This window comes from Charadrius vociferus, unplaced genomic scaffold, assembly GCF_000708025.1.
Source record: "Charadrius vociferus isolate BGI_N301 unplaced genomic scaffold, ASM70802v2 scaffold467, whole genome shotgun sequence".
Taxonomy (NCBI): domain Eukaryota; kingdom Metazoa; phylum Chordata; class Aves; order Charadriiformes; family Charadriidae; genus Charadrius; species Charadrius vociferus.
The window spans coordinates 278,185-303,159 of NW_009649309.1; the positions used below are offsets into that span (position 1 = coordinate 278,185).

Consider the following 24,975-nt stretch of genomic DNA (forward strand, 5'->3'; position numbering starts at 1 on the left):
TTCCTAATTAATAAGAACATCAGGTAAAAGAAATTACAGAGAATTCATTAGGCTATTGAAATTATATCGACCAGACTGAGTGGAGCTGCCTTATTACTATTGTTGGCATTGTCAAAATCTTATGTCTTCCCTGCAGAAGTGCAGCATTCCTATGCCTAAGCAAATTAAAACAGATGTACCAACAAACTTAGATACATAAAGTCAAGCACCAAAAGGGTGCTGAACGCTATAAACTATTGCCAAATTTACTGCATATTCCACACTTTGGAAAAAATCAAGCTACCTGTGAAAAGTCAAAATCAATGCTACTGAGGTACTGGAAAACAGAACTCCAGCTACTGGAGAACAACCCACTCTTTATAGCGGTCCTGTGCCTGCTTTCAGGTACCAGTGCTTGCCAATGTTGTCTCTAGCTTTCTAAGCACAGCGATACAAAGATCATCCCCAAGCATGATAAATTTTTCCCAAAATAGCTTTTTTATTACATACTGGTACATTACTTCCACAGAATAAAAACAGATACGGTACAGACTTCATCAGCACTCAAAAAAGAAAAAAAATGAAACATTCTTCCACTTTTGAAGGCAAAAGTGTTTAACGTATCACTACTTCTCATAAGAAGTTTGATTTCACATAATTCCCCAAAGGCATTTTCATCTGATATATTAATAGGGAGTAGGAACATTATCAAAGGCTTGCTTAGTTTTTTTAAATTTTCTTTGATTTTCTTTTCCAAGGAACTGAGCAAGGAGAGGAGAACAGAAGAAAAAGTGCAATGGGAATTGTACTTGCATCTTAGAAATTACTTACTCTGCAGCCTGGAAGACTTGCACAGAAAAAGACAGAGGAACGAATAAGAAATGACAAGACAGTGCCCAGACAGTAACAACAGCTGGGATTACAGTTGGTAAAATCCCATTGTATTGATCTACATCATGAACTTCACAACGAAAAGGGAAGGGCAGCTTCCTTCCATCAGTTTCCAACACAGTGGATCTGATTGTACATCTCAGTACCAAAGATTTGCTGATACTCTGCTTGAATTCTCCTTTTGTTAGTTCCATACCATTGCTCCTACATACCACCCTTTGTAGCATCATGCCTGCTTCCTTTCTGCCCATAGTACTTAGACTCCTTGAATATTTGGAGTCTTATATGCCACCCGAGCCCTCTCTCTGCCATGCAGTGCATATTTAGTTCTTTTAATACTTCCTTGGAAGTAAATCTCTTTAGCCTCATGATCTTTTTTTTTTTTTTTTCAGCATAAAAATGATAAGTTTGCTCATAAACTGTAAAAAGGCAGTAATGTATATGAGCAAACTTATGAACAGCAACTCCATTATGAAAATGGCATGTATCTAAATTTGGTTCATCAGCTATTATTCTCTAAAAGCCTTAATAGTTAATTCATTGTGACTGCAACAAAGTCATGCATGCTTTATGCCTGCTGGATATATAGTAGAGCTCTGTTTATGTTTGGACTGTATTTTTTATGAATGTGCAAAAACTCCTGCTGATCAATAAGGCTCAAAGAAATCTGCAGTAATTATTTTTGGGAAGATATACAACATATGCAATTTCAACACATTAACAGTGTTTCATTTTAGTCTCATTACTGCTTTCCCTTGGAATCATTTAGTCTTTCTGCATTAGTAAGTGCGAGTTGAGAGACTTGACATTCCCATACTATATGTCATAGGATTTTAACTGGCATTTTGTGGTGTTTCTAGTAATTTTCCATCTTCTCCAAAAACTGACTCAAAATCAATGAAGTGTCATCAAATATTAGTCAGGTATCACTCTCACATCACAACAGTAGGTAGGAATAGGTCCATTTAACAGATCACAGATTATTATTTCTTAGCACAAATAAAGGTCTCACTGGCCTTTGACTCTCTTTAAGGATTGCTTCATCTCTTCTGCAAACATAATGCAACGGTGTGACATGATCTGGTGTCAATCTTTATCCTAGTCAAGACAGACATTCATCCTACTTGTGAAGTATGATGCAGCTGAAGGAGATCGAAAACATTAGACTAGCTCTTACAAGTCCCTGTGTCACTCCATTAATAACAAAGCAGTTGCTTAAGTTCATCTAACTAAGCTAATGGAAACAGCAAATACAACTAAAAGGCTCGGGCTTGGGGTTATTCCAGTATTCTCCATCTATGGCAAAGACATGTAAGTTAATTAGTGTCTTAAACTTTCACCTTTTTCTTAGACTTTAACATCACCTGTGTACTTAGGAAATGGAGCTTCTTCCCTGAATCTACCATCCCCAGGATATTTCTTGTCATCTGGAGCTCCAGCATGAAATGTGATCGGACAGCTTCATGCCCCAAGAGGAGGAGAGCAGCAGCAAGTGGTCCCCGCACACCCTGCTCAGGGAGTGAGTGTGTCACCAGGGCTGGCTTCACACTGAACATCTGGCTGACCCCAAGTGCTGGGCAGACTGACAGAAGCTCCCCCAAGATGATAAGGGCAAATAACATGACCAAGCTGCTCAGCTGACTTACGATGAGATGAAGGGGAAAAAAAAATTACTCAGAAATTCTGCTGTTCTCCCTTCATGCATATTTGCAAACCCTGAGCTAAGCTTGCATCTGCTAATTGTAACAATAGAAAATTTACCTTATTTCTAGGAGTCTCAAAACAGCATCTAGAAACTACACTGCATGTGTAAGTGAAGGAAATGTTGAAAAGCAGACAGTCAAGAAGAGAAAAACGGACAAGGTAGAGTATTTTGTCTGTACTTAAATTCTGCTGCTGGTTTTCTCCCCAGTTTACTGTTCCCCAACGTGCTACAGAGAGGCTGCTGCATCAAATGCACATGGGTCAGTCTTGCAGTAGCTTAAAAAAATGAACAGCAAGTTAGTTTGGTTTACCTAATTCTGCCTTTTAGCTGGTAGTACTCTCCTACTGGGGAACTGAAATGCCTATAGCATCAAATCAGATGTGACTTCACCTTATGTAGGCATCACTGATTTACACAAACTAGCCCCCATTTCTTTACCTCCAGAGTCAGATTTTTCTGAGGTTCAGGTAATTTTAATCATTAAAGAAAAAAGTCAATGTTGCTCTTTAATTTAAGAAGCAGTGTTAAGGTGGCTAAAATAGCAAATTAACGATTGGGAATATAAGCATACATGCTGCTTTGGTAAGCCTATGGCTTTCTATCTGAGGAGATAATTTTATTGTTAGGAAAAAAAATAATCAAACGTTATGCTCAAAAGTGACATGAATGTCTGTGCTGGCAATGAGCATGCAGGTTGCCTGTCCTTTACTTTCAAAATGGGAGTAATTCTGTTGCCTACCAGATCTTGCAGGTGACCTAGGTCTGGAGCAAAAGCCCATCAAAATCAGCAGAGGTCAGTCTTATAGATCAGGCAATGAACATGTCTGCTTGGAGACTGCAAGCTCTGGTAGAAAACAGGCTTCCTTGAAAGTGTTTTCTTGACCACCATGTAGTCTTATGTTCTGCTCTTCCACCATGGGGTTCATTGGATTACTTAATTGTCCTAGTCATTTGATGAGCAGTGAGGTATCTGTGACCCAATTCAAATCCTTACAGACAATAGTAGGGCCAGATGAGGCTTGGTTTCTGGGCCCCCTTTTGAAACGGTTCAGAGCCAGGTTCCTTTTCAAGAAACTCTGGCACATGAGAGTTGGTTGAATACTGAGACAAAAGTGAGGGAGGCTTTCTAAGTCATAGGGGATCTTGAGCCTGTGTAGACTGTCAGAGAAACTGATGTTGCTAATACACAGCTAAAAACTACTAGTTAATAGATTAATCAACCAGGAATTAGGAACTCAGAAACACTGATAGCCATTCAGACAAACAGATTAAGCCTTGATATAAATTAGTACAGCTACACTGACTCCTGCACATGGCACTGTCACACTGTTTGACTGCCACAAAGCAGCATCTTGGCAAACAAGAAGGAACGGGGGCATTCTTCACTGAGAGGTGGTCGGTCACTGGAACAGGCTCCCCAGGGAAGTGGTCACAGCACCAAGCCTGTCAGAGTTCAAGGAGCATCTGGATGATGCTCTAAGTCATATGGTTTAGTTTTAGGTAGCACCATGAGGAGCAGGGAGTTGGACTCAATGATCCTTATGGGTCCCTTCCAACTTGAGATATTCTATGATTCTATGATTCAAAGCATATCAAACACTAGTGGTATTGTATCAGTCTGTATCAGAAAAATAAATACTACCCTATGAGGTAAGCCCTTCCTACACACTGAGCCTAGGCTCAAGTCTAAAAACAGGAGGGAAGGAAAACAGCTTTATTCTTTCTCTCCTCTGTTTCCAGGTGCTTTGATTAACTGCTACCAGGGCTGAAGAAAAGAAGGGAGAAAGAGGAGGACTCAGACAGGTCCCATCCACTCCTGAGTTTCAGTATCAGCCAAGCGGAAGAAGCTAAAAACTGAAAGGCAATGAGGAGCAGATTCTTAATAACAAAGGAGAGGTAAAAAAACTAGGAGAGTTTGGTACTCAGTATTAACACTCCAAAGAGGCAGCAAGTTAGGGCTTTCATATGCAACACAGCACTACACAGAGAAGTGTTACACATGATATATAAGGCTCTCAGGCTGCGTGTATGATATCTTCCTCGTCTTTGCATCACTCGTTTGCTGCTATGGCTGCAGCCACAATTTCCTTGATTTTGCTACTCAGATTGCTAAAAGAACACAAGCACATGTGCTAAGCTGGAATGAGAATCTACTGTTTGGTCTGTAGCATTAAATTACTGAGATGAAGTCATTCACGGGCTATTTCTTTCCCATTTAGTTGCTTTGAAATAAATTCCCTGTCACCAATGGAGTTTCAGCTGTCAGCTCTGATTGGATCCAGTGACACTATTGAAAACAGTAGAGTTTTTTATTCTCCTTTTCTTCCCACTCATTAACTTTTTCCTCATTTTCTTTATTGCTATTTCACTTACAGATGAGCTGGCTGAAGGTTCAGAAAACTCTCAACAGCACAGTACAAAACATCACGGGCACTCATTTTCCCCTTACACTATTCCATAAATAAGAGCCTTTTGATGTCTGGATTGACTTTCAGATACGTATATAGTATCAGCTCTTTCCTCAGCTGGTCCTGACCTAATATCAAGGTTTAATTCTGATCTTATTCACATCAGCGACTGTGATGAACTCCTCGCTTATTAACATGAGATTCTCATTTAAATTAAGCTGAACACAGATCTGTCTGTTAATGATTATTTTCTTTCCCCTTCTCATTAATCATTGTTTCAGCTTTTCTACGAAAAAGAAAATAAATCAGGCTTACCCACAAATCAGGAATAAGGGGAAAGAGAGCGTATCCAAGCCATCTTCTTACTTATCTGATCCTTGATTTAATGGAAAATACCCAACCTTGGTGCTTTATAAGAAGGCCGCTGGCTTTGGGTAATCAGAGACGAATCAACATTTTGTCTAATTCAAGTCCTTTCCTCTTTCTAATATATTACTATATGGGCTATATGTTGTGAAGAATCACCTATGTCAACTTAAGGCCTTTTTAGGCCTTAAAGTTTACACAAGCAAGACCTCTCCTCTACCTCTTTTGATTGGGTTATTGGCCATGTTGCATATCCCAGCCAGGAGAAGAATGTGGGTTTTGTGCCAAATCATTGGAGAAAAAAAAAAAGTTTCACAAAATCAGAGGGTGAAATAAAGAATTGCCTATGGATCTTATTTCCTTCCAGGACATTGGCTATTATTTAAATTGCAAGTATCTGGAAACATGGTATCTATACCTGTGTGCTGTAACAACCAATAGACATAAAAATCCTTCCTTCACAAAGGGCCCAGTACTGTTTTTTACCAATGACTATGATTTTCTGCACCAAAAGTAAGTTCCTATTTGCAAAAAATTTGCATTAGACCATGTTCACATGCCCTTTCTGGCAGCTTCTCGGAATGTCCTGTTTCCCATTTAACTGAAGGTAACGCTGCAATTAGGCTGATTGGCTCAGCTGGGACAACCTGCAGTGGAGCTCATGGAAACCAGCTAATTGTGCCAATTAGACACTTTCAACAAGATAAAAATTGAGAACTAATTTTGCTTTGGGATATTTATTTACCGTTTGGACATAATACACATGATGAAAGAAATCACATTTGTCATTATTATGGAAACACGGACTAAATACTTCTTAAAGGTCATTGTGGCACACAGAACAGCTAGACATACTCTGCTGCAATCAGAGAAAGATGACAAAGGCATTCGGTTGAGATTTAGACAAATTTGGTTTACTTCATAGCTCTCCCACAATCTCCCAGTGCAACCTACACAAGGCACTTAGTTTCACTGTGCTGCAGCTCCCCATCTGTCTAATGAGGATAATAATACTTTCCATTTGTTTTATCTATTTAGACGGTAAGGTCTACTGGTCAGGGACCTCCTCTTACCAGGAATTTTATACAGAATGAGCATCCTGATCTCATGGGCTGCCTGCAGGGGATACTGTAATACAGATAATAAATAACATAATTCATCATGATTTAATGTTTAGAGCTGAGATTTTTGACCTGGACTATCCATGGAATAATGACCTTTTTCAGTGCAAGCATAGAGTGCAAACTTGCAATATTGTGGGGTTTGGGATCCCGCTGAGCACGCTGAATGTTAGTACTAAGACAAAGGTTTTAAATTTTAGAAGAGCAAACTTCAGCTCGCTCAGAACTCAGTTGGCCGGGATTCCATGGGAAGCTTCCATGGAGGATAAAGGGGCTAGGGAGTGCTGGAAAAGATGAGGGGTAATGGGTACAAGTTACTCAAGGGGAGATTCCAATTGGACAGAAGAAGAAAATTTTTCGCAGAGAAGAATCAGCCATTGAAATAATCTCCCCATGGAAGTGGTGGATTCTCCATCATTGGACACTTTTAAGAATCAGCTGGAGAGCATGCTGGGCCATTTTGTCTAGACCATGCTTTTGCCATGAAAGGTCAGACCAGATAATCCTTGAGGTCCCTTCCAACCCGGTATTCTATAACTCTCTGAAATATAGATCTCTGCTGAACATGTATGAAAGGCAGGGAATTCAGGCAATTTAGCTCCTCAAACATAGATCTTAAGCAATTAACTTAAAAGACAATGTTTACACAGACACTTAAGGATCATCTTGGTCAACATTTGAGCATGAAAGAGAAAAAAGTACTTAATCAGGAATAAATTTCTTTAGCACAGAGCAATGGCATATGCACATGTACATACAGCACCTGCCTAAAGACAATACTATGATCAAGTCATCACAACTGATTGTGCTACAGTGGTACAGCAAGCTGGTGCCTCATCTTCTGCAAGGACCTGCCCTCAGCTGAACAGCATTGCAATGGGGTTAAGAGAACTTCAGCTAAATGTTTAGCTAAACTTCACAAAGATGATGGATATGGCTAATAGCTCTGATGGACATGAGAACTATAATACATTTGCAGAGAAGAAGGGAGCAAACCCAGATTTCTAATTTTGTTTTAAGATACCCTATAAAGATTTATAGTACAGCTATATAATCCCGCAGCACAGGATGAAAAATATGAATTTTTTTTTCATTTCAAAAATTTTTTCATACCTATGAAAAAAACAATGGAAGTCCATAAACTAACTTTCTCAAGTCAGACTCTTAGCTTATTACCTCTGTCACCTGTTCAGGACAGTCACCAACCCGTCAGAGCAAAGCTACCATTTTCTAATTATAGCTGAGCTTGTAGCAGAGGGAACTCTGTTATATAATCTTAAGCAACAAGAATAGCAGAAATGTCAAAGGAATCTTACTAAAGCAAGAAAGTATTGTTCGCCTGCTTTGCTTATCAATTTGCATCTACATTCGGATGCAAGATTATATACACCAGGTTGCATACTTATTCCAAGAAATGCTAGTTGCTCTGATTACCCTAGGGAAAAGTTTATGTTCTTTCATGTTGTAGCTGGAGCAAATAAGAATCATTGTAAATATCCATTCTTCTTCACTGAAATCTTAGAATGACAGCTGCACAACTCACCCAATCTGTGTATTTTTGCAGAACGCATAGGATGGTTGAGGTTTCCTTTCAAATTTTTTTCACGCTCCATTTTATATTTTCATATTATTCTCATCCTCTGAATGCAGAGAAATAGGAATGGGCCTATTTCTTCACACATTAATGAGGCATTGTCCTGGCTATACATTGCCACTAAGTAAAGAATATCTGCCAGCTCCTTAGTCAGTGGACACCAGGTAAGTCTTTTCAAGTCAGTAAAACTTTGAAGCTTTAGGCTATCTAAACACTATATTCAGAGAGTTAATGTGGATCATTCCTGACTATTGCATGCAGCTATGAAAAAATCTCATTTACAAATTAAACTTCTCCTTTTGACCTCCTTCCTCCATCTGTCCTCTGCTACTTAAAACACTGTCTGTCCTTTTTTTTTTTCAAAAGTTGTTAGCAAATGCCAGAGATAAGCCATTACTATAATTTACACCTAACATCACAGCAGCCTAATACCAAAGAGCTTACAGGTTTGCTTTGACAACCCAAGACAAATGTCATATGTGGAGAACACAAAGATACAGGATCAGAGTCTCATCTGCTCTGCAACCTAGTGTATGAAATATAAATAGATCGAGATGTCTCTTTGATACTGCTTATTTCTCATGCATTCAAGCAGACTCCTTAGGAAATCTCATCCCTTATCACAGCATCGAACAGTAGCACTATTATAAGGCTTAAAACCATACGCAAACATCCAACACCACATAAAATTCTGTTCCTCAAATGCAGGTGGGTTGAGCTAGTAGTTCTTCCTGCCCTGCTCACTCCCAGTCCATTTCAGGATCCCAGTGGTGCTCCGTGCCTCCTGTAATATTTCCAGTGTCTTCCTCCAAACTACCCATCCCAATAACAGCAGCACATCCCCCCAACTACATCCTTCCCTAACTTGCAACTGCCACATTCTTACCTCTTTCTTTTGCTTTTAGGAAGCAGAACAAGAGGTGCTCCTACTGCATGGGAAATTTGTCTTTCCAGTCCTTGCAGGTCTAAAGACTACTGCCAACCTATCATTAGGATGGGGTGTACTACAGGAGATAACAGCAAGTGGAGGTCCAATTTTTTCTTGGTTAAACCAGGCATGTCCATGTGGTCCGCATACTTATAATGCCATAAGTATCTTCAAGGAGATCTTAAGGGAATGATTTCAGAGCAGGAGGTGACAGGAATACAGTATGGCCAGATCATCTGGAAAACCAGATGACATTCGCATCATCTTTATTACTGTCTATGGTCATACTTAACATCCCAGACTTTGTCTCACACTGTATTGAGCAGAAGAAAGGTGAAGGTCAGTGAAACCTGCTACTCACTTACAGATCGCAGTGATGTTCTGCTCAGTGGAGCAATGTTTGATCTCATATACGTAGGTTATAACTTAAGTATCTGCCATCCCACCACGATAGCATCCTGGGGTGCTCCTCCAGCTTGCTTTATTCCACTTCTTTTTCTTTTTGTCCATTCCAAGCCTCACTTCATCAGACTATTGCATACAGACTACTGAAACATGCAAGGCACACAACATCCTAGCTTTTACTTCTTGCTTCCATTTTAGTACTTCATTAATAGCTTTTCATTGGTTTTAAGCCCACCACAAACCTGTTTCAACTGACTGCAGACCTTGTCTAATTCCTGTCCATTCCATTTCCCTAAGCTTGTTTAGTACTTGCCTCTTTATTGGTATAGCGCTGGGGCTGGCCAGATATCAGGAGGTGAGGGTAAATTAAGAGAATCAAAAAAATTATCCAGTGAATACTGCAACAGAATACACTACCCATACAATCAAATAGTCTCCATCAGTCAATCTCAAACACCTTTGTGGCCAGACTTCCATTTCTCTGTCACTGTACTATCAAAGCTCCTCTTTCTAAATGGAAGAAAAATTTAGGAAAGTTAGCTAAACCAATCGTTGCAAAAGAAGATATGTTAGTGACATCACATATGAGCAAGACAACTTATTCCATGAGTTGCTGTCACATTTGTGGTAATATCTTCTGGAGACAAATTACAGGAATTCAGTTCAAAAATCAATCTTAGCTGCTAACAGGAACAAAGCCAGATGTGAAGTGGTGGCCTGGGAGATGTAGAAAGGAGTGTAATGACTTGATCCTGCAGTGATTGTTAAACACTGTTTGTGTGTCATACAGATACGTGTTTAGTAGCTTCCCCTCTACAACTTAGATGATAAATCCCATCACATCCCAGCTGCAACAAAACAGTCCTCTTAAAAAGCAGTAGAGAAGGGGCATTCTCAGGTCCTTCTCCTCAGGGCTGCTCTCGATCCATTCCCCGCCCAGCCTGTATTTGTGCTTGGCATTGTCCCGACCCAGGTGCAGGGACTTTGCACTTGGCCTTGTTGAAATTCATGAGGTTTGCATGGGCCCACCTCTCCAGCCTGTCCAGGTCCCTCTGGATGGCATCCCTCCCCTCCAGTCTACCTCCCCACACAGCTTGGTATCATCAGCAAACTTGCTGAGGGTGTACTCAACCCCACTGTCCATGGCTCCGACAAAGATGTTGAACAGCACGGGTCCCAGTACCGACCCCTGAGGAATGCCACTTGTCACTGGTTTCCACTTGGACATCGAGCCGTTGACCACAGCTCTTTGTGTGCGATTGTCCAGCCAGTTCCTTATCCACTGAGTGATCCACCTGTTCAATCCATGTCCCTCCAATTTAGAGACCAGGATATTGTGCAGGACAGTGTCAAACACTTTGCACTAGTCCAGGTAGATGACATAAGTTGCTCTTCCCTTGTCCACTGCCGCTGTAACCCCTTCGTAGAAGGCCACCAAATTTGTCAGGCATGACCTGCCCTTGGTGAAGCCATGCTGGCTGCTACTAATCACCTCCTTATTTCCCATGTGCCTTAGCAGAGTTTCCAGGAGGATCTGCTCCATGATCCTGCCAGGCACAGAGGTGAGACTGACTGGCCTGTAGTTCCTCAGGTCTTCCTTTTTTCCCTTTTGAAAGTAGGAGTTATGTTTCCCCTTTTCCAGTCAGGGAAATCTCACAGTGAATCACAGTCACTCTAATCCAATCTCACAGTGACTCTAAAAATTTTTACAGGATGAATTTTTCTTGGGGCCTGTGTGCCTTGACTCTTTCTGTAGTTCCCAGGGGAGCAAAATGAATATGCAAAGCTCAGTGAGGAACAGCCTTTTACAGAGGAATCACCAGCTCACCAAACTGAACCCCAACTTCACTTCATTCTGAGGTTTGTCGAACCTCACGGTGAAGTCCTGGACTTGAGAAGCAAGATCACCTCACTTCCTGATCTTCATCTGAACAGGACGCAAACAACTAGATCAGGCACTCACTACTTGTAAAGTCCAGCTTTAAGTGGCATCAAATTACATTTTGATAAAATATGATAGGCTCAAACCTCTGTTAAATCATGGACAGCTGGCACCTTATTAATCTTTGATTTCACAGCAGTCTCCTTGTGCTGCCACCTTTGCTTCCTGACATCTCAGCCTTTTGAGAGTAAACGACTGGCAAAAACAACATTGCCAAATCTGAAGGACTTAACTTCCAATTTAAACCAAAATCAATCTCATTACAGTGTTTCCTGCCTACATTGATCTTTCTGCCCAGGACTTCAGAACATCAGTCCAGCCAGGGTAGACATCTGGAGTAGATAGTTACCAAAGCTGAGTAAAAAATGATTCAAGGGTACATTGCAAAAGATGTCTTCACAAACGTCTCCCTCTTCTGTGAAGAGTTCAAGGAAACACACACCACTGCTAACCCTTCCCTTCTTGCAGGTCTCATCCTCCAAGGACAGGTTAAAAGCATGGTCAGGAATGACCTTAGCAGCTCCTTAGAGCTATCAAAGACTGATTCAAACATAACTCATATCTCATCCATGTCAAGTGGGAAACTGCTGTTGAAATACAGGACACTGTAACATGCATTGGAATAGCACCAGCACCTTAAGACAGAAAACACTGCAACACCGTAGTGGCTTAATACTCACACTCAGCAGGAGGCACTTGTTTTCTTTGATGGCGCCTATGCAGCCCACGAAGCCAATGATCATGACAAATGTCCCTGTGACGATCAGTAGGTTGGCAGCTGACAGGGACGGGAAAGAAGAGGAGAGGGTGGCAAAGTTCCCTTGGGTAACAGCCAGCCAGATGCCTACTCCAAGGATTCCACAGCCTCCCAACTGAAAAAAATGAAGAGAAACAAAGAAACTCAGTTATCGTGTCCAAGTAGCCCCAGATATTAATCCATATCAATATGGCAGCAGTGGAACAGCTCTGCTGTGGTAAACCCAGCAGTCACACCTAATAAGAAATGATCTCTTCCCATGCCCCTTTAAGAAGGGAAAACAGACAAAGCAGAGAGAAGAAAAAATATAGAGGGGCAACCCATTAGTAAGATGTTACACTCAAGAAAAAGACCCAGATTTCCTAAATCCAAGACATAACTTTGAAAAAACAGGTCTCTTCCCCTCTAGTGAAAAAGCAGACACTGAGTAAAAGAGAAATTCCCAAAGATTCAGATCTCAAAGGGACTGAAAAAACCCCATATCCTATGTAGGTACATCAGAGAGCTGCCCAGAATGGCTGAAGCACTTTTGGTCCCATGTTCTTTCCATCCCAATACACCATCTCCCATCCCTGACACATGCCATCAACAAATCTTGCCAGAGCATCCCCTTGTAGGGCACCTCACACCTCTTCTTATTTAGTTCCTGTCCAAGGTCTAGCCTCCCTTGGAAGCAAGAGAACATTTAGAGTGTAAAGGGGCCAGAGAAGGAGGGAGAATGCCCCCGTAGCATTAAAAAAAATCAAACAGATGTTTACTTCTAATGTGGCCACTGGTTTGGTAATTCAATCTTCAGAAGAGGACTTGTCTGCTTCAGGAAAAGTTTGAGGGGAGCAGTAGTACAAGCTCCCCAGGCATGTGAGCAAGGAGAACGGAGGATGCCAGTGCAGTTAGCAGTCACCACAAAACCATAACATTTACAATTATTACGTACACGAGGAACTTTTAAAAAATGCAAACATTTGTAAGTGTGCTGCTTATAACTGTGAGAAAGCCTGCAGAATTGTAACAATCTGAGTAAAGCTGGGCAATTAAATAGAATTAAACCAAAGGGGGTTTTGCATTATTATAAAGTCACACAGCAGAGTATCACTTAGGTTTCTTTCTTTCCTGGTCTCGCTTTTTATTGAGTTTTATAATTTTTATTGAGTTTTATAATTGCACTTTATTATCCAAATCAATTAAAGGCTAGGAAAGAAATTGTGTTCATAGAGTAGTAACCGAGACATAGGAGCATATCAATTAAATATCTGCATAAAGTGGATGAACATAAAGCAGCTCATGAACCAGGGAAGGAAAAAGACAGAGCTAATCCTGGGGTAGAGCTAAGCCTCAGAAATTAAACACAGAAGAGAAAACAAAAGCCGAAGCAATTTCTGAGTAGTAAGTTGCCTCTGCATGCCACTGAATTGCCCCTCAATAAGGGACAACAAAGGCGGCTGTGTCTCAAGGCAGGACTCCTCATGCCAGTTGCAAACCAGTCTGTTTTGTACAGAACTAAGGAGTCAAACTATACCTCATCGTAACGTACCTCAGCTGCATCAACCTGTGTGTCTCCACTGAGAGAAGGCAGACTTCAGGACACAGGGACCCAAATAATTTCATTCAGCAGCCTTTTCATATACAGGCATCCCACCACCCTTTCACAAAATACCCTCTACAAGCACCATGGAGGGACAGTCCATGCCCTGACCATATGCACTGGAAATACCTCCCCTCTATGTTCACTTATGGACCATGATCTTTAACATGGTCTAAAATGATTGAAGAATGACCAGGAGAGAAGAGATGGATGAATACTTAAAGAAGGTAACCCATAGAAAATCATTTAGGGTAACTCAGGGGACATAAACAAAAGCTATCAACGTAGCCCAAGGAAAAAATATGGGAAAAAAATAGGAATAAATTCTCTAAAATGCGAATAAAACTCTGAAGGTCTACTGGACTACAGAACAACATCAAAGGAGAGGTAGCAGACACCCAAGTTAAAACTGAACTGGTCAGAGCGCCGAAATACAGTCAGAAATGGCACTATTAGGAAGGAAAGGAAATACAGTCAGGAATAGCACTAATAGGTCGAGGAACAGGATGGAAAGCATAGAGGTACCTCTGCCTCTGCAGTCTGGTGGACATTCTGCCTCAAAATCAGCCTCAGAACCTCAGGCACAGTGAGGCCGCACAAATGGCCCAATTAAGCCTAAGGAAGGCAGGTGCCCAGCACCAGCAGAGGCATCACCTGGCAATACGTTGACCTATTATCTTCAGTTAATTGTTTCTGAAGCAATTCAACAGCAGCAATAGGAGGCAGCTTATTTCACCACCTTTCATGTTGCTACACTGCTTTGAGTGATACTTAAACTTACAACTATCATTTGTATTATGGGAGGTGGGTCTTGCTGAGGACACTGCTGTGTTTGGTAAAGGCAAGACCTGCTTGCCTGCTCCTCCGTTGCCCATTAAATTCTGTATAATGCATAATGCTTGAGACATCGTTGCCTTTTGGATAGTTGATTCCAACATCTTCTCCCTCCATAGTCATTCTTGTCTGCAGAAACTAGGAATTCACCAGCGGCACAAAACATCACAAAACCAAGAGTTTTGCAAGTTTGTGCAAGTTTGTGCAAAATGCTGTGACTGTGACTGTACCCATTTAGATCAAGGCTGAATATTTCAGGTGAGTCGGTCAGCAGGAGTATCTCACTACATTACCCTCAATTCAGAGATACTCTAACATACATCAGGCTCTCTAGCAGCTCATTATCTTCCTGTTTTTGAAGAGATAATGCACAGCTCTTCCTTAGGCTGATTAACCAAACCCTGAAATGCACAAAGGGATCCTTTGAGCATTAAATCACCAGGCTCAAACTGGATTTCTCGAAGTGCTGCTTAAGAAACATCAGCACACACTACTAAGGGCTGCTCCACCTTAGTTCAGCCTTTTCCCACACCAGAGCGTCCCCTCACGGTCCTTGAATAATGTCGCCAAGCTGTCACATCAGGCCGGGAAAAAAAGGCTGCCCTTAACTCTAGTCTAAACTGCTCTTTAAAGTCCCCTTTCCACCAAGGAGTGAAGCACACCTGTAAGTGTCCATCCAATGACCATAATAACACTCAAGCACCTGGTTAAGGAAATGCTTAAGGGAACCAAGAACCACCAAGACAGCCACAGGAACCTTTCCAGTGATAGCAGAATATTTTCTACTCCCAAACATTCAAAAAGCTCACTTCTAACCCATCCCCTAGCCCCATTCTGAACTGAACAGCAGCGTAATTCCCAGTCTAACATCAGAAGGATCACATTTATTTATTCTGGATCAGAATGAAGAGAAAACTATTGTAATTGGTTCTATGCTGCCTGTCTGGTTCGATTTCTTCATCTTGGCATCTAAGGAGCTGTTAAGTAACAGATAATTTTACTTAGTTATTTATGATGTTCCCTTTCCTCCACTTTTTGTGTCCCTACTCCATACCCAACCCCCAGTCCCTGTTTGTGGCAAACAGTAACAAGAGGAGTGATGAGATGATAATTCTTGACAGCTTTCAGGGCTTGCCGAGATGTGAAATTAAACAAAACCAAAACCATTAACAGGGCTACTAATTGGGGGCTTCCAAGCAAACAGTGAAGCTGTCATGGTGAAAAGAGAAAACATTAAAACAAAAAGATTATCGAGAAGCCTACAGCTTGAACCTGATCTATTGGCAGCCAAATATGATTCTGTATTGATTCCATGTGGTGAGTGCAGGTTTGACTTTTTTTAAAAAAAACACAAATCCCCCTCAAAGATATCAGACTACTGACAACACCATTTTTTAATTCCCTTGTGAAATGTTTAACATATTATTTGCCGAATTGTTCATGATAATCCAATGTCTTGTAAACAAGGCAGCTCATGGCAAAACCTGAAACGAAATGCAGCTTCCTCTAACGTTTTTGGGTTTTTTTTAATAGATGTTGCATTTTTTTGGTAAAATCTTTTATTCTAAGGCCAAAACAGTGGGACACCAGAAAGGATGGTGTCACAGCCCTAAGACTTAGGAGCTTTGAGTTAAGTGTTTGTTCCAGGACAGACCTCAGTGTAAATCTGGAACAGGCTGTTCAGTGGTCTGTGCCTCAGTTGCAAAACCATGAATACAAAAACACGAACAGTGGGTTCTTTGCAAGACCTGGACCTTGCAATTGGCTGTGGAAGGAACAGTTTATTCTGCCCAAGACAAATTGCTCATAGGCATTTATACAGCTGAGTCAAACAGTAAAGTGGGTGGCTTACTCTAAAAGCATAGATTCAGTCTGTCTCTTCTTCCCCAAGAGATACACAGACACGTGTGCACTCGCTCTCTTGGCAGAAAAGCTGCCTACGGAATTAGATCCTCCAAATTGTTCTAATGGGCTAGAAAATAAATAATTCAGACTTCAGTGCATGCATTTGGAATTGATCTTACAGTATGGTAAACAATGTAATCCCAAACAGCCCTGGATATATGCATGTTGCTGGAGAAAATAATTCTGAAGTTACAGCTACGCACTTAAAATACTGCAAGAGAAATTGTCTCATTGTTCATGATAATGGCTTTGGTGTCTTTAAGTGGGTTTTTTAGTGGTTTTATTACACAGAAAATGCATCTAATTGAGGCTTCTCATATTGTATCTGATTAGGATCTACCCATCATACTCCCTCTTTTAGACAAAAAAAAAATATTCCTTGGATATTAAAAAATACAAATAACAGAATGCAAGTGGAAGGTATGACCAGTTGTTCTGTAGTTAAACTAACTAACATGGAGGGTTTTTCCTCCCCCAGTCTCTACATATTTAAGCCAGAAAGGCTTTCTCAAACCCACTTGCTATCCAGTCCCTCCTATGTAAATACGCTTCCCCTTCTAACTATGGAGTAAGAGTATACAATGGAAAAATCAACACCAAAGTATTAATAGTAGTGATGTGAACATTATCCAGCAAATGTTCTTGTAATGTAAGGCATACTTAAATTACTGTTCGTTTCAGCTAGACACATAGAGGAGGTGGAAATGGAATACATATATACATTGACAGGATCAAATGAATCGAGAATCTTACATAGAAAAAGCAGAAGCATGTGCGCTAATGCAGAGACCCCGGCTTTCTATACAGGCACATGCAAACAACCTGTTAGTGTAGCTGCTGCCTATCTTGGAGGAAGGAGTGGAAACCATCCTGCCAGCCACTTCTGGAAAACACCTTCAAGCTGTCAATCTATGGCCATTAGACTACTGAAGACCTCGTAGACATCCATTTGCACCACACCACCACTACCGACTGCCAGTATGCAGGATGACTGAATTTGCTGATGATGGACATGGATGATGGACATGGATGATGGACATGAACGGACACTTTAGCAGAATTTATGTGACATATACTAGTAGTATTACTTCAGTGTAGTTCAAGCTGCATTTCTTTCACTAGTCAGAGGTGTGAAATTTAACAAATATGGGATGGTATATGGGAATTTAACACATAGCACGCCAAGGGAGGTGATTCTGCCCCTCTACTCCACTCTCATGAGACCCCACCTGGAGTACTGCATCCAGCTCTGGAGTCCCCAACATAAGAAAGACATGGACCTGCTGGAGTGTGTCCAGAGGAGGGCCACAAGGATGATCCGAGGGCTGGAGCACCTCTTCTATGACGAGAGGCTGAAAGAGCTGGGGCTGTTCAGCCTGGAGAAGAGAAGGCTCCGGGGAGATCTTATTGCAGCCTTCCAGTCCCTTCCAGGGCCTACAGGAAAGCTGGGGAAGGACTTTTTACTAGCGCATGCAGTGACAGGCCGAGGGGGAATGGATATAAACTGGAAGAGGGCAGGTTTAGATTAAACATTAGGAAGAAATGTTTCACTTTGAGGGTGGTAAGGCACTGGAACAGGTTGCCCAGAGAAGTTGTTGAGGCCCCATCCCTGGAGGTGTTTAAGGCCAGGCTGGATGTGGCCTTGGGCAACCTGGTCTAGTGGGAGGTGTCCCTGCCTATGGCCGGGGGTTGGAAATTGATGATCTTCAAGGTCCCTTCCAACCTAAACCATTCTATGATTCTATAATGGAGGGTATAAAATTTAATCCCTTTGTACCTCATTTTGGAAAGTTAAAGTTTGGAGTTTGGAAAGTTAAAGTTTGGAGTAGTAAATTGGGAACTGAAGCACATTTCTACCCTTAGCGTATTAGGCGCTAGAGCTCTCCAATGCAGAACTGAAGCACATGCACAAACCTCATCCAAAATGTCCATGATCTGAGCTGTGTGCTTTTAGCAACAATTTCAAATGAACAGGGAAAAAATACTTGAAAAAAGATCAGTTAGTAGGGGCCACATTCTTGGGAAAGAAAAAACTGGAACAGTAGCAGTCTATAAACACCAATGTGGGATAGGAAAGGTGAACAGAGGATCATTATTCATTTTTCTTGAGATAAAAAAAGCTAGAGGTTACTTGGTCTGTAGGTTGAAAACCAATAAAAGCAAGTACTTTTTCACAAAACATTTAATTAAATTTTGGAATACATTGCCACGGAGTTTTGTGGATGTCAAAATATAAGCAGGTTCAAAAATGGATGACACAAATGAAAGGTGGGCAAGGTATCCTAGCATTTATTAAAAATGATATTTTGCATGCAGCTGTTGCAGGAAGACCTTAAACAATTAATTGCAGCAGCTGGTATGTCCTTTGTTATCTTCTCTTTTTTTTCTTATAATCTCTAAGCATCCCTGAGCAACCATGACCAAAAATAGGGTACTCACTTAAATGAAACTTTCTCAACATTTGTATATCTTCCTTACTTTAACCTCTCCCCCTCCCTAGTTTTAATGCTCACTTACAGTTTCACTCAATTTTTTTTGCTTGCTTGCTTTGCTTAGCATCGGCCTGTTTTCAGAGACAGGGTTATAGATACAACAACCAAGGAGTTAAGTCACTGTTTTCCTTATGTACATGTCATACTCTTGTTTTTGTATCAATGAAAGTATATCTTATCTCAACCCAAAATTTAGAAATCTGTCGTGTAATTAGCAACTACTTCAAAATCTTTTTCTCTCCCTCAGATCCATTGGACCTATACAAGCTGTACTTCTTTTCCAACAGGTATAGGGATCATACCCAGACTCCTCTCTCTAAACCTTAGCAAATCTGGAGTAAGACCTGTTAACCTCTACGCACCCAGTCCACTAGATTTTTTGTGGTATGATAAAGGTTGCAGGGAAATCCCAGAACTTATGCCCACATGTAATGGACTCTTGTGTTGTTGCAATCAATAGCTAAATTAGAAACTACAAAGTGCTTATGTTATGGTACATTTAAAAAAAAAAAAAAAAAAAAAAGATTAAATTATATAGCTGCATTTCTGAAGCAGAGTAAAGATACTTCCACTTCAGCTCTTTTCACACATGCACTTGCACTCCTCTGTAGTGCTGCCTTCTGCTCTTGCAGCCATGACCCAGGTCTTCAGTATCGCTTATGGAATTTGGGCAGCTGCCAGCAAATTCTCAGCTGTCATCACTCCAGAACACTTGAGCTGTCTCATAATTTGCATCAAAAAATCAATGAGAACTGGGTTTACATATCATCTAGATCAAAGGAGGCTCAGGGGAGACCTTATCACTCTTTACAACTACCTGAAAGGAGGTTGTAGTGAGGTGGGGGTCAGTCTCTTCTCCCAAGTAACAAGCAATAGGACAAGAGGAAACAGCCTTTATGGAAAGGGTTGTCAAGCATTGGAACAGGCTGCCCAGGGAAGGGGTTGAGTTGCCATCCCTGGAGGTATTTAAAAGAGGAAGATGTGGCACTTAGGGAGATAGTTTAGTGGTGGACTTGGCAGTTCTAGGTTAATGGTTAGACTCAATGATCCTAAAGGTCTTTTCCAACCTAAACAATTCTATGATTCTATCATAGGAAGTCTCCCTGATTTCCTACTATAGGGACTAAGCAGCCTTTTAAAGCTTGGCTGAATGCAAGCACATCCTTTCCACCTTGTACTCCACCCATGCGTCTTTAGCACTTTGATTGTCAGGCTGGCTGAGTCAGCACAGTCCCCTGCAGAAGTCTTCAGAGAAGCGTAAGGGGAGAAAAGTCTCCAGTTTATTGAGTCTTGGGATAGACCTCAAAAGTCTGTTGAGACTTGGGATTTCAATAGTAGGGCACATCACGAGGTTTTGTAAAGAATGAAAAAAAAAACAAAAAAAAAAAACAAACACAAATCCTGGAGTCTGCAAAGCCCCTCTGTGAAAGGGAACATCTCGGGAAATCCTTTCCTCATCTAATTCAGATGGGCTCTCAGTTGCTTCTCAGGCAGACACATCTGGTCTCAACTCCTAACAAGTGCCAGCTCCACCCAGTAGATAGACATTATCCCACATAAATTACACATCACAAACAGATGCTGCTCTACTCCCAGACTCAACACTTTCTTTTAGAACAACATCTACTCACTGCAGTATATTCTCTCAAGCCAAAATTTTATTTTCTTGTGGTGTCATTTAATTCCACTTTTGAACTCTCTCACTGATACACCTATGACTTACAGGAAGATGCTTTAAAAGACTGCAACGGAGTAAAGCACAAAGCATTTCAAATGCAATCTCTACAGCTCTGCAGATAAGCAGTTAAAAATTAAAAGTTCTATGAAACTAGCTGTTGGGCCTTGCCATGCCATATTATTTTCATTTTGCTTAAGAATGAGTTTCAAATACAAAAATCTCATCTTGCAATACAAGCAGCAGCCAAACTCCTCCAAGAGCTGCAGGCCTACATTCCCTGCTGTCAACATGCTGGTGTCAATCATCATGACTGATCAGTCACTACCCTGATCAACAACAGCCAAGGATCCGGCCAGAATGTCATACTACACTTTTTCTTATAAATTGATTAACATGCTTGTCTGCCTCTCTTTTACAAGCCACTGTCTTGTCAGTGGTGCAATGCAGTGTACAGTGTTTGCCATTATTTGAAAGTACACGTGATGCTTCATCTCCCACCGGCCTGAGCTTGATGTCCTGCATGACAGGCAAGCAACCATTACACACACATGGGTAGCTGAGGGCTAAAATCCTAACCCGTGTCCTGCTTGCCAGCATGACATCCTGGGATTCATACCTTCACTAGCACACTGTAGTCCTGTCACAGGTTTGAAGAAACACACTTCAGTTCCTCGTGTTGTTGCTTTCCTTCCCTTTAGACACTTCTCTCCTATAAATAGGATTTGGTTTACGATATTCTACCCAGTGCCTGAGCATGACAAATACCAAGAGTGTTTTTATCAAGCCTATAAAGTCTACAAACAGGACTTTGGAGCTCTACGTAGGCAAAGAAACATCACAAGAAGGGCATTCATTTTCAGTATCAATAACAGAGACATAGAAAATGCTGCTTTTTCAGTTACCCTGCTGAGGATTGAGCCTCAAGAGTTTAAGCCTTAAGAAATTTATTATTCTTCCCCGATTGAGTTCCACCACTAAATTGCAGTCCCATACAACTAAAGTAAATTTGGGGACAACTGAAGATGTCAAAAGAAAGAATATCATGCTGACACCCTGCTAATGGAAAAGCGAATAAAAAGTCATTCAGTTAATCCCTGCTGTTTTATAGGCAGCATTTTCCTATGCACTTGCTCCTCTAAATCATAGTTATCTATCAACTACAGTTACAAAGGAACAGAACTACAACATTTATGAGTTAATACACCCAATCTAAAAGGGATGTTTTTCCCTTCACAGGCTCAAAATTCATTGAAACACTCAAACGTGTGCTCAATCACATCCTTATCCAGCAAAGCATTTAAAACATGTGCTTAACTGCCACTGACTTTAATTAGCCACTTCTGTAGTGTACTTAATTGCCACATACTGCAAAGTCCTATCACTGAGGATGGAAAAACTTGCAGAAATAGAACAGGTGAGGATGACCTATTAAGGCAGCATTGTTGATAAAAGATTAAACTTGATCACAGAATATTAAAAAATTGTGATTATCACTGTCACAAGCATCTAATTTGGAAATTTGCCTAAACACTAATTCAAATTTAGGATTACGAGTAAAGTACTGAGTTAATGACAACTCACTGAAACGCAGAGCAAATGCATGAGTTAGAAGAGGGAAAGGGATAAATACACAAAACCAAAAAGAACATGTATCTTTTCAGGTTCTAGTTTTAACTGCTGCCATATTTGAAGTGTTAAAGCTATTTCACCTGCTCCTCAAAGGTCATTTCTAAATCCACCTGGGATGACTGCAATGAAATCAATACAGTTATAAAGAGGAATACATGCCTGCAATCTGGAATCAGAATCCATCAACTTAAGTTAAATCTTTTCTAAAAAGAAGCAGAAATGGAAGAAAACAGAGTATGCTCTGGAGTCCCTGTTCTGCACCATCTGTAAAATAATACACAACTTTTTAAATGACTTTGGAGCATAAACTGGCAGAAGACCAGATCTTGAGCTCTAGATGTAATTTTGGTCACCTGTTGTCACATACAGAGCACTAAACACTGAAAACAATAGAAGCAAATAAAATGGTAACGTTTCGTCTTTTACACAACATAAAAACTGTGATTTCTGTAAAGGGGATTGTTGACAGAGATTTTTTTACCTAAACCATTTGGGTGAGATGCCGAGAGAAACTGAGCGTCTCATAGTATCAAATAACAACTCCAGAGGCCACAGTTCAGTTTCCTGGTCTATCACAGATTTCTTGCATTGGATTAAATCCAGATTATTTGGTGTCTTTAGTGCTTTTCTCTCCCTTAGAGGCATTGGATAGGTTTAGAGTAAGACGTAGTGAAATAATAGGATGATAGGGGTCATATAAAAAAACAAAGATAAAGAGGTTTCCTAAGAAGTACAAAGATGATAGGGATGCTCTTTCTATTTCAGATTACTCAAAAAGTTTTTAAAACATGTGCTAACAGGCACAGTCTGCAGAAAAATAAAATGAAAACCATTTTTTTATGTTGCATATTTAATCCATCCATAGAGGTATGTAGATAGCACAAGACTGGTTGCTATAGAAACGTCCATAGTGAATATAGATACTATAGTTGAAATGGAAAATTAGTTGTGTATCTAAAAAAGAAAATTGCTGATACTGTGAAAAAAAATGACGACAGCTAAAGCTGATATCCTCCCTTACAAAAGCTTTCAAAACATATGAGTCTTGACTATATAAACCAATATTTGATTAAATAGTCTGAACAAAGAGTCTCCCACAATGCACTCTGGCAGAAAGTGAGCTTAGTTCTGGAAGTTGAGTCAGATCACAAAAAAGAGTCTCTCGTTTCACTCCTGGAATGGGGGACAAGTGGCTTTTACTAATGTGTTTGGTTCCTGATTTTAAGACCATCCTTCCCACAGGTCCCAAATTATGCTGATGTATTACACTGTGATTATGGTTAATTTTCCCGATGAAGATCTTTTCCAAAGAGAAATTGGTTTTCTTTGCAAACATGCAGTCTACACAATACAACAGGTCTTCTCCAATTCCTCCAGTAGCAAAGCAGCTATGCCCCATTCTCCCCTCCCATTCACCAAAGTTCAGAACCAAAGTTCACTCAGCAGCCAGTAACAGTGTCACCATCAAATACTGCTTCCTAAACTCACCAGCTGACAGCAGAGGGCTGGAAGTGAGTGTCAGCGGCAACACCAGCAACACAGCACTCACTTCCTTTGCTCCCATCATAGATACTGAGATTGTGACCTGCTCTCTCTGACCAGCTGCTGGCAACACCTCGAGTCCTTTAAAGGACAGACAATTTTTCTGTATGACAGGAACTCCCTTCCCACTATTCTCCAAGCCCTCCCCCCACAAAAAAAAACCCAAAACCAACACACCAACACAGGACTCTTGAGGCTGATTCCTGGCACACCCCACTCTCGAGGGGCTCAAGCCATGCTCAGGAATCAAGCCCATACCCAGCAGGGACAGGAAGGCTTTGGGAAGCAGTAGGACTTTTACACAATATCTCAGCTCCTAGAAAGCTGTGGGACATGACTGCAGCACAACCCTCCTGTTTGAATGAGTCACAGGCACGAAAACCTTCTAATTGCTATTTATTAAGAGGCTTCTTCATATTCATGCTTACAGTAAAGCTAAAGACACATTCCAGTCCATGTCAGAACAACACTACAGCATCAATCAATGGAAATGTGAAGTAAATGTGAAGTAAAGTGTGAGGTTAGCATTGGGAATAAAATTAACTAGAAAACAACTAGAGTACGAGGTGGGGGGTGCTCAGGCCTCACGAATAAAAGAAAATTGTGCAGTGAAAGACTGGTTCAGATCGTTCCACTACAATTTCCCACCCTCTCCTTCTACCTTTATTTTCCCTCCCCACCTCCAGCCTCTCTGCCACATTTCACAGTGAAAACCTATTACTCTCTAGGATGCAACTTAACCCCTTGAAGGCCATAAAAGCTCACATGCAAAATGAAAACTCACCATCTTAATATTATTTCCTGTATTAAAACAAGCCAAGATACACCAAAACCAACTGGGGTATCCAAGATGCAAATGCAAACATAGCTCTGTGGCAGACAGCTAAGCATACCAGCGATAGCAACACTAATGACAATATGTGAAATACATTAAGATGTAGTGAGACTTTCCTTTTCTGAGGTTTAGCTTTCCACAGAGAAGGACCAAACTTGTACACCACAACTGGCTTTTAATGAGAAGTCTTTTTTTTACAATCCCATCAATAAGAGTCTCACATGGTCGTAGGAAGGGTTTCTACCACATTCAGTGTCGATCCCCTGATCAATAACAGACTTGTGAGCAATAATCACACCCTAATAACAAGCAGCCTCACATCACAAAGATCATCTTTCACTGAACACAACCAGAAAGCCAAGCAAAACACGTTCTGAATCTT

The 24,975-nt window shown here is 40.9% G+C and overlaps 1 protein-coding gene across 1 annotated transcript in view; it reads right to left on the reverse strand.

Moving 5' to 3' along the window:
• The window catches only part of TSPAN4 (tetraspanin 4), a 207,067-nt gene that overhangs the window by 61,007 nt on the left and 121,085 nt on the right, over positions 1 to 24,975 (reverse strand). Inside the window, exon 2 of the mRNA XM_009889357.1 lies at positions 12,020 to 12,211. Within this exon, the coding sequence (XP_009887659.1) occupies positions 12,020 to 12,211 (192 nt within the window). The remainder of the gene's footprint in view (positions 1 to 12,019; positions 12,212 to 24,975) is intronic.